Genomic DNA, 14,678 nt, shown 5'->3' with positions numbered 1-14,678 from the left:
TATTTTTTTCTGTCTCTTTCGTGTTTTCTCTGCAGTATCCGAATTTATTAAAAAAAAAAAAAATTAAATTACTTAATACTTTAACTCGATGATCACGCAACCATTATTCGTTTTAACGCCGTTAATTCAGTGATACATCTAGATGGATTAATATAATAAACACCTGCAGGTGTTCGGTCCATGATTATTTATGAATTTATGATATTACATCAGTCATGCTACAATCATCCGAGCGGATAATGTGGATAAAATCTACATGGGAATGCTAAAGCACGCAGCGATGCGCTCACGTGCGATCTCCACGTGCTATCGGTTTAATCGATGTCGCTTAATCGCGCCCGTTACTTTCGACGATTTTGCGTTATATTAAATTAATTCCGTTATCGGCGATCAGAGGACGCGCGGGCACGGCAATCGTTGCATTCTATTTGCGCCGACACGCATAATTTCAGTTTACTTCCGCTAATGAAGGAAGCCCTAAACAAGTGTATATGCCCATCGATACCAATGTCGGCCTCTGAATAATATCAGTAATGTAACCTGGCACGGCATCCTTTGGCGGATCGATCGAGTGTGCGAGGTGTGCGACAAATTCATTCAGTCAATTTCGCGCGGCGATGATTCGGCCACGGTCGGGGCACAAACGGGGGACAAATTATTGTCGTACCGGTGATAATTGAGCACAGCCACCTAATAAACTGCGTTCGAATCCGCCGACTCTTCGCGGATAGCTTCGGGTCGAGGCAATTATAGCGGTGACTACCGCCGGGCAATGCCTCGCGTGCACTGCGGAAACGGCGCATCAGCCAGTTTGTAGTAACTGGTATAACATTTACGCTAGAAATTAATGCTGAACTCGAATAGAATCGTAGCCGTGCGCGGACAGGAAGTAATCGTATCGGGCAACGGCTAAGCCGGAAAGTTCATTCGATAATAACGTGGGTTCCCCCGTACTCGCGACGAAGTGCTATTGCCAAAGTTAATTTATGGATCAGCGAGACGCGTTTAAAGCTTTATTGGACGAACTTCGTTGCTTCGACGTTACGTCACTTATCCGATAGTGCAGCCCGGTATGGGGGTCGAACATGCGCGCATTCTGAACTTTGCAGTACGTTGATGTAATACATGACACAAAATTGTATGCCTTATATCAACTTTTCTGCAATATTTAGGTACAAGAGAATTGTTCTTCTTTTATTCGGCAAATTCTTCTTTGATAATCAAAATATTAATCACACTATGGTATGCTGATGTTAAAAATTATATGGCAAACTCCATGGAAGTCCGACTTCTAATCCGTTCGACGACTTGCTCATTCGCAACTCATCGGCATGTCCCAATAGCTTCAACGATATAACTTATGCAAAGTATACAATGGCGCGTAGGTACTTAGGAGCTTCATACTTTGCAAGTTTGCTATAATTCGCAAATCAAATATTAAAGTAACGTAAACTTCATCCTTATATTCAAGCTACTTAATTTTGACAAGATTATAAGTCATTAATCCGCGAAGTTATATGCAACATGAGTATAAATTTTAAATCTGAGAGTGTCACGCAATTCCCAGCATCCACATAAATATGATCACAGAAACTATCAGGCTTAATCGTTGCATAGCGGAAATCGGTGAAAACTTGTCCAATCTCCCAGATTGCTCGATGGCAAAAGGTGATACTTCAAAGTAAAGTGCTCACTCATGCGACGAGGTCGGAAATATTGACGCAACATGACGACGTGGAGTTTATGCGAGAGTCGGATCGCAATCACGAGTGCGTCGTGGTTATCGACAAGTTGCTCATTTCGCATCTCAAGAAACTGGCCTGTCTTTAACGAGAAATTTCGCGAGGGGACGCGCGGATAGAAACACGCGCGACAAGTTTCCGAGAAACTCGAGCGTAGCAACAACCCCGGTACGCTTGGGAGCGAAATCCGGAAAATCGAGGCGCGTATCACCGGAGGCAGCCAAGACGCGTCGTGCTGTGATTCTTAACAGGCTGAATCGCGAAAGGACTCGCAGACTTTAAATGGCTTTTGCGACGCAAAGATTTGCATCACGTACACACACATGCAAATAACAGTACTCACATATAAATTACAGCAAGAATCCCATCCCAAGAAATTCTGGATTACCTACCTTATTTCGCGACGTCGGCGACATCACCAATGTTGAACACATCGAGGCGCATAAGTAGTCGCGGTACTCATGGTCAGACCTAGCGCGGCAGCAGTGAAGTTTACCGAACAGCTGTGCGAAAATGTATCGTCGTTATTTGTTCCCTAGTAGTTTCTATCCGCGGTTAGGTTGTAGTCGCCTCGCTGCACACTCGGTGTGCTCAATTTGCGCAGATAAGACCGTGCGGCTAACCTGAACGGCCTTAAAGAAAAAGTTAGAAACACATAAGACTGTAATCCGCGTGGGACGCTAAGAGAAGTTACTAAACAGAAGGTTTTCTTTCTTGACCAACTTTGTTGGTCAAACCGATCTAAGAAAACTTAACCATCTTAAATGTTTTACGAATCGAACGTGATCATCGATGCAAAAGTTAGAAATATTACCTAATCTTTTCCACTTGAATAAAAAAAAAAAAGAATTATTGGGTGCTGCTGAAAGAATTAAATTCTGACGTATCTTGTGTGCAGTTAAATGTTAATTCAAATTATTTGCATTTTTATTCGAATTATAGTATTTTTAATAATCTCTTTAAAATACCAATTTCATATTACAAAAATGAATGGTACCTTTTAAAATTTTTATTGCATTATCTTTTTAAAACATTTGTAAAATATGTATTTGCTGTTCTTGGTGATTAATTGGCTCATATATGCACATAAACCACATAGACTCACTTTTTGCGCGTATTCTAGGCGGTCACGTCAAATGTATCGTGATAGTAACTTCCATTTTCGATCGGTTCGCCGTCGATTCTCAATATCTATACGGACGGCTTAATGAAATTTTCGAGGGTTTCGACTCTGCCATAAATTTCTATCGCCGACAGCGATCTCGTTCGCTGATACACAAAACCGGACAAAGTCGACGCGGAGTCGAGAGAGAATACTCGCGTAACTTCATTCTCGACTCATCGTAATTCAGCCCGCATGTACGACCCTATTTTCGTTGCAATGATTAAGATCGCCCGATTTATTCTATGGATTTATATTCGCGCGAAATGCAATCGTACGTCGCTCGGGGAAAGCTTTCGAATGTTCTACGTGACTCACGATTTCTATACACAATTCGTCGTACAATTCCTACAATTTGTCTCCAAATTTCTATCACGCGATAAATTTCAAACATTACTTTAAACTTATTATTTAAAATCAGCGCAACACCTGGACCAACGTCATTCACCCGTAAACTTTTTTTCAAATGCTGAAGCGTATTTTTAATATCCTCGTGATGTAGCTTTCCTAGAAGTATAGGAAAATGCGGTCTTATATACATCGTGAACTTACTCGATCGTCCCCGTTGCCTCTCGCTCCTAGTCGTATCCTTGCGTCCAATACCCATCGTTCGCGGTGGTGCGAGAACTGTTCGAGCAAAAGCGACCGGGTAAATATCTTGCAGTGCCGGTAAACGAAATTGAATAAACATTTTTCAGCAAATAGAGCCCACAATGGTACGAATTTAAAAGTCGCTGAGACGAGCACAGGTGGTTCCCCTGTCGCTGGGAAAAGCGCCGAACGGAAAAATTGCATTTCGCCTCTCCCCTTGTCCCTCTACTCCGTCACATTTCGTTTCTCTCTTGCACATTTTTCGATCCGCTGTCACTCTTTTCCTGCCTTTTCTCATCTCTTTCCTGTCCATCTATGCTTTTCTGCACTACGAGAATCCCCATAAAGCTCTATCTTTCGTCGACGACGAAGCCGTCGGTGATGTAATCGACTTTTGTGCTGGTTATCCTTCGATTCTCGCTGCGAATTGGTTATAAATGCTAATGTACGAGCCAGCTGCGATGCAATCTCTGAAATAACGTTTCAACATGAGACGTGCAGTTTTAATTTTGATGAAATTTCAACGAAATTTCACGAAATTCCACGAAATTCCATGAAATGATAGTATATTCGGTACATCGGACAAAATCTGGAAACGGTATTACGGAACATGTACATTTTAATTTGTTTTTATTCAGTATAATTTTTCCTGCGAGCTATTTCCTTTTGTACTATTAAGCTTTATAATATTAATACATGGGATTTACAATTTATATTACGTACATTATTACGGATTTCACAGAATACTTTCTTTAAATATCCGATCAATAAATGTTATTTTATGAAAAAAAATCGAGGTTAATTTTTTTGAAGCATGCCTTTATCATCTTTAGAATGAAGGCGGACGGCGTTTGTTACGCACCAGTGATCTGGCAGTCTTACAACGTCGTTCACACGATATACAAGCTTAAAGGGGATATATATATATCGATAATAATTAATAGAAAGTAATAAATAAAGAAGACACTAACAATAGAGAATATAAATACCAATCGTTTTGAGAACGTTCGCGATGTCAGAAACGCAAGCTCGTAAATAAGTCGTAAAAAGGGGGAGAAAGGGGGCTGCAAATCAAGACGAAAGAAGGAGAGATCAGATCCGATTTACGATCAGCAGCCTGACTTGGCAGTTTGTTCCGCGGTAGGATCGTTTCTTCGCCGCAGAGAACGGAAGCCGATCGAGCGCAACAATCGATCACGCCAAACGATAAATTAGCGTCGAGTTAGTATCCGACGTCCTTACTTCGATTATATTCGTGTGAATGTGATTGTCGAGAAGTGGTCTCGTTATACAAGACTGTGTACATTGTGCATATTTAGACAACTATGAATGCGAATGACCAGTAGAGGATGAATTTTGGGGGATGTTCCGCTATTCTGCGAGCGAATACCAAATTTGACTTTCCCTCGCTATTATTAAGCTCCACTTCTGGCTTTATTGTTATGGTCGGGTTAGAATTAATTCTGGGATATATAATTAGAGAATATATATATTGTCTAATTACGGGCCAGATATTATTTGCATTCGTTGAAACACTATTGAAGACGCAATATTATTTTGCGTATTTTAATATTGAAAATATTACGCTACATTTCTGCGGATCATCCATCGGCTTACGCATTATGCAAATCATTTTTCATGAAAGTTTCAAAACCACCCGTATCTCCCGAGCTCGCGTCTTAAATCACGGTGAAGAATAAAGAGGACGGTGACGCGAATCGGTTGATCTTGCTATGCATTTATGGATGTCGAACGTACGAAGAAAGCAATATTTTCTGCGCCGAATCCATCGTCGTTCCTCTCGATCCGCGGACTTCTATCTCGCAGCCGTCTATTGCTCGTCTCTCGATTCATTCTGTTTTCCTTTTTCTGTATTTCCCATAATGGCAGAGTCTACCATGACCGTCGATTATTGTCCCCGTTGGAAAGCTCCAGGTGACCGAGTGCAAGTATACAGGAAAACACGTAGCTCGAAAGTTTCCCGCGATTTCCCCCAGGGCCCTCGAATAATTCTACGTCGAAAGTCCTTCTGGAATTCAACCGTCTTTCTTAGGACGTCGAAACAGTCACGGACGAGCAATGCCGATGTCGGGATTCTCACAAATTCCGACTGGAAATAAAATTCGTCCGAGTGCATTGAATTCCCTGATATTACGAAAGTACGAGTGTTTCCCGTAAAAAAAATATGGGCGACACATGGATAGTTCATTGAATCGTGAGGCAAGCATTAATTAATTATCGCGACACGGAATTAATGATCGAGAGACTTAACATTAATTACTTAACGTTCTTTCGAGAAAAGTAATGTAAGTAATCGAATCTCTTTTTCTTCTTTCAGGGCCCAGCGAAGCACGAAAGTGGCGACGTTCTTGAATTTCAAGATAGACCAGGTCTGGAAGACAACACGCGATTTATTTACATGCGGTAAATGCAAGCGCACCTCTCGTGGCACATGAAAGATATAAGTAAATTACAGGTTCGACTTCGGTTGTGCTAATCGGCTTTCCAACGTGCGGAAAGTCCAATTCTCTATAGAGAGACCGCTCGCGAGACAGCTCGACGGTGCATTAAAACGGCGCGGAAATTCGTTCAGGAGACGAAGAGATAAAATAAGGAAAAAGCTTCGCTAAAACATTCAGTGAGCACGAACCAGCGCCCACGGACGTACATCGGACTTGCTTATTACGGAAATCTAGTTTGTTGAAATGAGGCTTTGAAGTTTCCATCGCTTGCCGACGAACTGTGCTCCACCTTCTTCCGCTGCCATTCGTTTTTTGCACTCGAAGCCGACGGAAAGATGGGAGAGCGGAAAACTGAGCGGCTTCGCATTCAGACGGTAGGGAGAAAGTTTAAGTGACTCATGGAGACTCTTTCGAAAATTTCCTCCGCTCCTTTCTCTAAGTTTCTGTTTTCTCGATGAGAGTGAGAAATATATAGAATAGAAAGAGGGTGAGAGGAAGGAGGAAAAGATTAGCAGCCCCAGTTTCTCGAAGGCGTTATTTTTCATCCATTTTCTACGTATTACGTGGTAATGCATTAGTCGACGCAAAGTAATACTTGTACAGCTTTTCGTTTACGAACTTAAATTAAGTCATATAACTTGAGCCGTTTTAACACCGCGCAAGTTGATCACGAATGAATGCGACGAACAATGAATAATTATTCATGTGATATTTAATCTCCTCTTTCTTATAAAAACTTAAACAAAACATTTGTTTTTCAGAGTACTACGTATTTATTTATCTTTTATAACGTTACTAATTACTATCATTTCTGTAAAGCTAATTACAATAATGTTGAAATATTTAAGTTAGAAAAACGTTAAATTTAAAAATCGGTTCTTTAAAATATCTTCTCCTTTGCAAGAGAATATTTTTATAATATCAGCCATCAGTGTCCGCAACAAAAGGGTTCTGAGAGGTAACTAATATCACAGAACATATTTCGAACATCGATTTTCTCTATAGAATTCCAATCCACATTCCAGCCAGGACGATCCTGCTATGGAAAAATGACGGAAGTGCCCGCGCTATGTACGATCGAGCGTCCTTTTGCTGTCAGAAGAACCTTCCAGGACATCATTCAGTCGAGCGATTTCGACCGCGCCTCATAATAAGAAATCGACAGTGACGAAAATCATAGTGACATCTGGCCGAATGATGCCGGTGAATTTGAGTGGTAGTCGAAAAAACGCGAAGAGAGATCCGTCCCTTAGATTATAGCTCACGCGAAACTCCAGTCATGCGGCTGTGGCGATTGAGTCTACGAGATTCGAGGACACGTGTACGAAGAAAACCCTATTATAAATCTCCGTTCCTGCCGAGAATCTTCGTTATCGTAAAGTATGATAATCCGAGATAATTGTATGCACAATCGTGACGAACGAATGAACGTAAGCAAACAGTGAACGAATTAACGATCGTTACGCCCGAACAGATAACAGAGTGTAAAACCTTTGACACTCTGTCACGTGCGTCACTGAAAGCCGATGAATCTTTCGCCTTCGGCTGATAACTCCATCATCACCAGAAATAAGTGGTAGATGGCAAATGCGCGCGTACGACGACATATCCGGCGATAAATGCGAAACTGACGGCGACAGGACTCGGTGATTTTGTAGATAGGACAAACAAGAGAGGATGGAGAAGGACAACGTTAGACATTATAGAGCTTACGAGGGCTTCAAGCCGGCGAATAACGGCAACACCTCGTCCCTAAAGAGATCGACGTCGGAACGCTCGAAGACGCACCCATCTCGCCAAGTGAGGTGTTTGTGCTTCGGCGGTGTGCCTGACAAAGCCAGTCAGCATTCTTTCTTGAAGGGGTTTATCATAAACATCGGAATATGCTCCCTTCTTGTGGCTTACACCTTATTGGGCAGTTTCATCTTTCTGGCTATCGAGAGTGGGACCATTGACGGTGTCGGCCTGCAACAGAGGACCCTGGCCACGACGATAGCTGGAAATCAGCACACCAGGAGGAACACCAGCGCTTGGATAAAACAGGTGAGAGAATGAAATTGCTCTATACATTTACCGTATCTTGATTCTTTTCAGTAGAAATTTTATGTAGTAGTACTTTAGTAGTAATTCTGCTATCTTTTCTTTGAGAAATATCGCGCTCTTTTGAAATCACGAGTGATAAATATTGGAGTATATATTTTAAATCATGGGCGATTTCCTTTTCAAGAAGTATCCTCGTTATGCTCAAATGTAGCTGTAAAGCATAGACTATAAGAAGTTATGTGACCACTCAACAAAGATATATGACGAAACTGTTTCTCGAACGTAAAAAAAGTCGTAGATATATTTCTTAATAACTGTGTAGGATGTGTACATACGAGCAAGTGCAGTAAAAATAAGAATAATAGGAGAAGAGTAAACAGATTTGTCGATACACTATGAGTGCATGACAGTTGTCTGGAAGAGCAAACAGTTCCGGCGGCACTAGATCTCGATTTATCGTCACGTCTCCGGTTTCATTCCGCTTTTCTACCTGAGGTGACCTCAGTGAACCCGAAGTCAATCGAATTATCGGTGCGTTCTGGCGCGAAGCACTCGTTTCAACGAAGTTTTATCGATCGTGCTTTCTTTCCGCTATCCTTACGCTTTACAGGAAAAGCGTATTCCCCGAGGACATTGGCACAAAGGCTGCTGTCTGTTGCTTCCGGCCAATAATAGCAACAACGAATTGTTCTCTCGATAGCAATCGCTCATCGGCAAACGATTGAATATTCGTGTTCTTTTTATAAATAATTCTTCTGATTTTATTGTTGCGCCACTAGAAAAAAAAACCTTTTTCTGTTGCGTTTTATCAACTTACCTTTTGTCTGTGCAAAACTTCTGAATTTTCTGTTGTACGGTTCAATAACGAAGCAATTACACAGAGTTCACCATTTGTCACAAGATATAAAATTCGAAACATGCTGCATTCAAACCCATCTGACGTGTGTTAATTAACGAGCGCGCGCGAGTTTAATTTAATCGACAGTATGTCAATTATAATCTTAAGACGAACGTATAGACATAGTCCACAGTACCTGACGATATTTCAAACATCGCTTAATTAATAACTTTTGCTGTGTATGATGAAAGCTGAATCACGAGGCCCGGACGAAGACCGTGGAGAACATATGGATAATCACGGAGCATTTGAACGTTCTCTACCGTGAGAACTGGACGAAATTGGCCGACCAGGAGATCGCACGATTTCAGGAGCAACTAGTGAAAAGGATCACGGAGGACATGATGGCGACCCAGAATGCCGGGACGTACACCGGGAGTTCTACCAGCGAAACTGTAACGGAACGCCGTGTGCCGGAATACGAATGGAACTTTGCAAAGGCGTTTCTCTATTCTCTGACAGTACTCACCACAATCGGTAAGTTTCAGACGTAATTAATTAATTATAATGTCGCATGCACCCATTTTGTTCGCGCTTTGGCGACGCCTCGCGTCTCATTCTCTGAACGTAATGAGATTCCAACGAACCAGAACTACGTCAAAATGTGATATCATATGTCAACTACAGAAACTAGAAATTACAAATTTTTTGCCTATTAAATTCTTTAATATATTTTTAACTTTTTTAATACAATATATTTTTACCTTTTTAAAACAATAATATATTTTAACTTTTTACATTATTATTAATGTCATTTTAACTTCTCTTCGCATTTATATATGTATGTATATATATATATTATTATTATATACATAAGAAACACAATATTGAGTTTGGAATTTGCACGTTGATGAAAACCTTCGTGGCTTAATGCAAAAATTAATCTCGCTAACATGAATATAATAACTAGGAACAAATAATTCATAAATTGTAATATACCTATGGCAATTACAGTAATAGTACGATAAACAACGACATACAAATCAGTATCAGCAAGCATACGCATCGAAACTACAAAGTGCATAGATGATGTTTGCTTCTCCACTTGTACTTGTGCTATTTCCCATCTGCGCAAGCACTATACATGTGTACGAAGGCATAAGTTTACACAAAAGGAGTGCTAGCGCATCAGAATATTTGTATGTAATTAGTAGGCTAGGAGGAAACGGAGACGAGACACGAAAAGACACTGGCGCACAGACGGATAATTAGTTGAATCAAATACTACGTCAATTAGCTCGCGATGTTAGTTAGAGGAACAATACTTGCGCGTTAATAGCACTGATAATGTAACTCGCAGTTACATTGAAGTTTTTACTTTATTTAAATAATTTATAAATTAACACTTTCTTACTTCTTACGATAGAATTCAATACTTTTCTAAATAAGCTATTCACAAATTTTAGTTTTTTCTTATTCGATCGGTTTTTCATTATTCGTAGGGAAAAATGTTATCAAGGAGTTTTATTAAAATTTCATAAAAATCCAATTGCATCACAAATTACGAGGAAAGTAAAAAAACATTCCGTAATTAAACGAATCTCTTTGTTGAGGTAAAGTGGTATTGATCGAGACATTCTATGATTTAAAATTGTCGTTTACGAAACGAAAGTATAAAATAAAGATAACATAGCGCGCATCAATTTTTGGAGCAAGCATAGTTCGACGTTAATGTGTAATGGCCGCGCAATGCAAATTCGTTGTCCATCTTAGAGATATCGATTTCCTTCATTCTTCGACAATTTCATTGCGTCCGACTTAGTGGCACTGCAAGCGAGTGGCGTTACGTCCAGTCATTTACTTTAGTTATTACTGAAACAGATTGCTACTTCATGAGTCGGTGAATATTTAAAAAAGGAAGAAAGTAATGGTCGGGGATATCGAGCGGCTTATCGAATTATCGATACGATATATATATATATATTTATATCTTTTTTAATGCTCTTAACTATTTCGGTAGATTTCTCGAGATAGTCTTCGATATTATCGGTATATTTGCCATTCGAGTTCATTTCCGATGTTTTTTTTCTTATTTCACACGAATTGTGTTTACCGCAAAATTAAATAATTTTAAAACAGTCTAAAAATATATTATAGATACTAAATAAAATACATTTCTATATATATTTTTACTTGAACTTTATATAAAATTTTTATAGTATAATTAAAATAATTTATAGAATATTATATAGCATTAATTTTAATTTTAGCAGCATATTTTTATATAACAAAAATGTTGCACGGAGAATATTTTACTAAATTTAAAAATTATCATTGAGTATAGTTTTTGTTTTTATTTTATGCAGTTGTTTTTTCTCGTCTACTGAATCAGCTCAACGCACCGTTCATTTCAAACTTCCTTTAAATTTTATGCTTTGTGTGTACCTATGGAAAACATTCAATGATGAACATTCCACTACGACGGAACTCTATGGACACTTTTTTTTATCGTGACGGTTTAATTATATGCTACGTTGCATCCGGAATTCTCTCGGAAATTAATATCTCGTAACCCATGTCTGCTCTTGTGTTTATAGATAGAGAACTAGGCGATTGATCGTCGGCCGCGAAATACGTAAAATCCCGAGGGCCGCGTGATATAGCATTCGCAATTTTCGCTGATGGTGTTTATAGAGCAGGCGAAATACGTGTATTTGCACACGAAGATGTTATCGCGGCGAGAACACGCGTGTCCTATGAATTTTAATGTAAATTACAGCTGCTGTATATTTTTCGTTTATCGTCTATGGAAAATAGGATGCCGGCTTTTTATTATATTAGGACGGCCTTCGTGACAAGGAAGATCAGTTTTATTACTTCGCATGGATAATTCGAAAATTATATTACTTCTGATATTAGAACCGAGTAATCCATTCAATCTTGCTCGGATATCCAGGTGTTTCCTATCACAATTTGTTGCATAACTGTGACCTCGCGCAACACTATACCGACGACTTCCTACGCCACCATCGTCAGCAACAGGATCGATAATCGAGCAGTTCCCAACAGGAGAATGGCATAGAAAATTAATCTGTTCTGGCGAAGTTTGCTCCCATCTTGTCTGGAACTGACCATTTCTACTTCGTCCATATTGCATTGTTCTAAATAAAACATTTGTCCTACTATTGGCTTTTTTTCGGCTTACAGACACAAATGTACGATTGCCTGTCGTTGGTAGTGGGATTTTTTGCTTTTTCCAGCATCGTATAGTGGTTAATTACGGGAAGTATCCTGGTACTTTTTATCGGCTTGTCCGGGTACGAAAATATTGTTCAGCGAGTCAACTACGTGCCGGCAGTCGAAAAACTTCGTACCAACATAATACTAAGCGGATGCTATCGTTCGTAACTTTCCGTGAGCAAAAAGTAAGCAGACATATCAGCCGGAGAAATGAAAGGAAAACTTTTTTGTCGCTACCTATACGTTTCTATGCGTATTCGACCACAAGCCGTAAAATCAAGTCGAATGAAGTTTTAATTGAAGTATATAATCATTAAAATAAAGAGCTTTAGTAGACTAATTAACGTTTTTATATGTTCCGTGCAAAGCCAATTGAATCGTTATGTGTGACCTATTTACACTAATTACTTTTTACTAAACGGACTGTTTTTAAGATTAACTGGGAAAAATTTTCATTTATGCTTATTGACAAAAGCGGATTTTGATTGTAAAAAGCAGGTTTTTAGACACGTTCGCTTCCTATTGGAAAGGGGAGAGAAATTTTGGCAAAACAGCATTGTTCTACTGAGAATGCGCAAACACATCATGGAGATGAGTAAACAACTCTCGGCACATGAACGGAATTGGCCACTTTTAGAACAACACTTTTCCCATCTATCTGTCGCTAGATTAGTTTATCCATAGTTGAGTTGGTTTATCGTTTAAATTATGACTAAATCTTAACGCGAAATTTCTACCAACCTTTATCAATTTTAAAGAATTGAATAAATACATATTTAAAGAAAGAAATAATGTCTTTGGGGTCATTGGCTTTTGCAAATCAAGTTAAAGTGATTTAATAGGAGTTAAAATAAAACGCAAAGTTGCCAGAAAATTGAAAACGGGGAGACAATTATATACGTACATATTTTATATTTCATTGGTTTTTATGGCTCTAACTGAAAACAGAAAGTTATTGAAAATTATTGATCAAAACAATGCCCCATTATGTTCCAATATTTCGAAAATCCTACGCGTCAATTACAGCATTTACAATACATGAAAATTTATTAAATTTCGATTTTTATTTAAAACTTCATCGCCCCTCTGTTTGACACGAAAAATGGAGAACTAATTTTATTCAAAAAACTTTTACCAAACTATTAGTGTGTAATGTACTAATCTTATTTATTCTTTAATTGTACCTTAATAAGAAAAAATAATTTTATCAAAGTTTTCTTATGTATAGACGCAGATTATATTGCCATTATTATCGTTACTTCAAACTTTCTTACTATGTAAATGATAATTTACAAATAAATGCAGTTTATACAAATTACAATGTGTATGTACGTCATTATGAAAAACACGACAAAGTCGTACAAAGAGCAAGAAGAATCACTTATATCAAATTTACTTCTGTGAGATGCTTTCGAAAGGCATAACTGTTCTGCGGAGGCAACAAAATTGTACAGGCATTCAATGTTTTAGAACCTTAACTCTCTTTGATTTTATATTCTTCGAGTCTGCGTTAGATGGTCCGTAGGGCTCCTTTGCTTTCTACTTTATTCGCTGTACACCTCTCGCTACGACTCTATCCTGCCTCAGTGGCGCATAATCCAGTTTACGTATCGCAAGAGACGAATCATCCGTTTGCATTTCACGATATGAGGTCGCATGAATATTTGGCCGCCTGCCTCTCCGCAGGCAAGAATTACGTATTCAGAAAATAGTTCGAGCGCCATCGGGCTGGCCGGGAACCAAAAAATAACACGGCTCTCTAGGAACTACTGGACTATATTCTCTAAAGATACTCCTCGCTTTATCTACTTATGTATCCTAATCCGCGCGATATCCTCAATATTTATTATATTTATTTATTATATAGCCGTCTTTCTAGCGTATTGTTTTCGCTTGACTTGCGACGATGCCTGTCATTTATGGCGAATCGATTCCTATTGTGAAAACAGTAAGAAAACGTGTATGTTTATCTACTTCAATTCAAATCTTTGTGAGAGGTATTTCCATTGATATATTATTCGGATCAACTGTACGAAATGAAATTTTAAAATAAAGTTGGATCGTACGCATCTCATACATAAATGGATTTTTTGCAAACATATGCGTTAAAAACATATTTCTATTTCTTTGAGATTTTTAAAATTGCTTCAGCTGAAGCAATACAGATGATAGTTCCATTAATCATCTCGGATGATTACTTTCGCAGCATTCACCGATGTTTTCACGCTCACACCACGAGAGTACATATACTCGCTATATTTGTTGCAGTACACGAAACAGTAAGTTTCATTTCATAACGATACGATGCTCTCAGCGTTACTAGTTTCATGCCGCTATCTTTTTCTCATGCATCCTCTTTATCTTCCCGTTCGGAGTAGTCGCAACTTTGGGTGGACCGGGAAGAGCAGACACGATTTTGCGACCGTCTTAACGACGGTGGAATGAAGGAGGTGGTGAATTTTAATCAGAAGATCCCCGTCGCCTTAATGGATTGCTAGGCGCGAAGGGACGCCGACTAATCACAATTTGTCGCTCGTTTCGTCAGCGCTGCCCACCAAATTGACGTAGCTTACTCTGTTCATAGTCTGAACTTGAATTAA

The 14,678-nt window shown here is 39.1% G+C and overlaps 1 protein-coding gene across 1 annotated transcript in view; it reads left to right on the top strand.

Moving 5' to 3' along the window:
• Positions 1-7,195: 7,195 nt before the first annotated feature.
• LOC108720519 (TWiK family of potassium channels protein 9) overlaps positions 7,196-14,678 on the top strand; it is a 52,915-nt gene continuing 45,432 nt past the window's right edge. Inside the window, exons 1-2 of the mRNA XM_018444580.1 lie at positions 7,196-8,000; positions 9,090-9,375. Coding sequence (XP_018300082.1) covers positions 7,635-8,000; positions 9,090-9,375 — 652 coding nt within the window. The 5' untranslated portion in view covers positions 7,196-7,634. The remainder of the gene's footprint in view (positions 8,001-9,089; positions 9,376-14,678) is intronic.

The sequence above is a fragment of the Mycetomoellerius zeteki genome, unplaced genomic scaffold, assembly GCF_001594055.1.
Source record: "Mycetomoellerius zeteki isolate Tzet28-1 unplaced genomic scaffold, Tzet1.0 scaffold102, whole genome shotgun sequence".
NCBI classification, from domain to species: Eukaryota; Metazoa; Arthropoda; class Insecta; order Hymenoptera; family Formicidae; genus Mycetomoellerius; species Mycetomoellerius zeteki.
The sequence above is the reverse complement of the archived record's forward strand: the minus strand, read 5'-3'. Positions and strand labels throughout refer to the sequence as shown.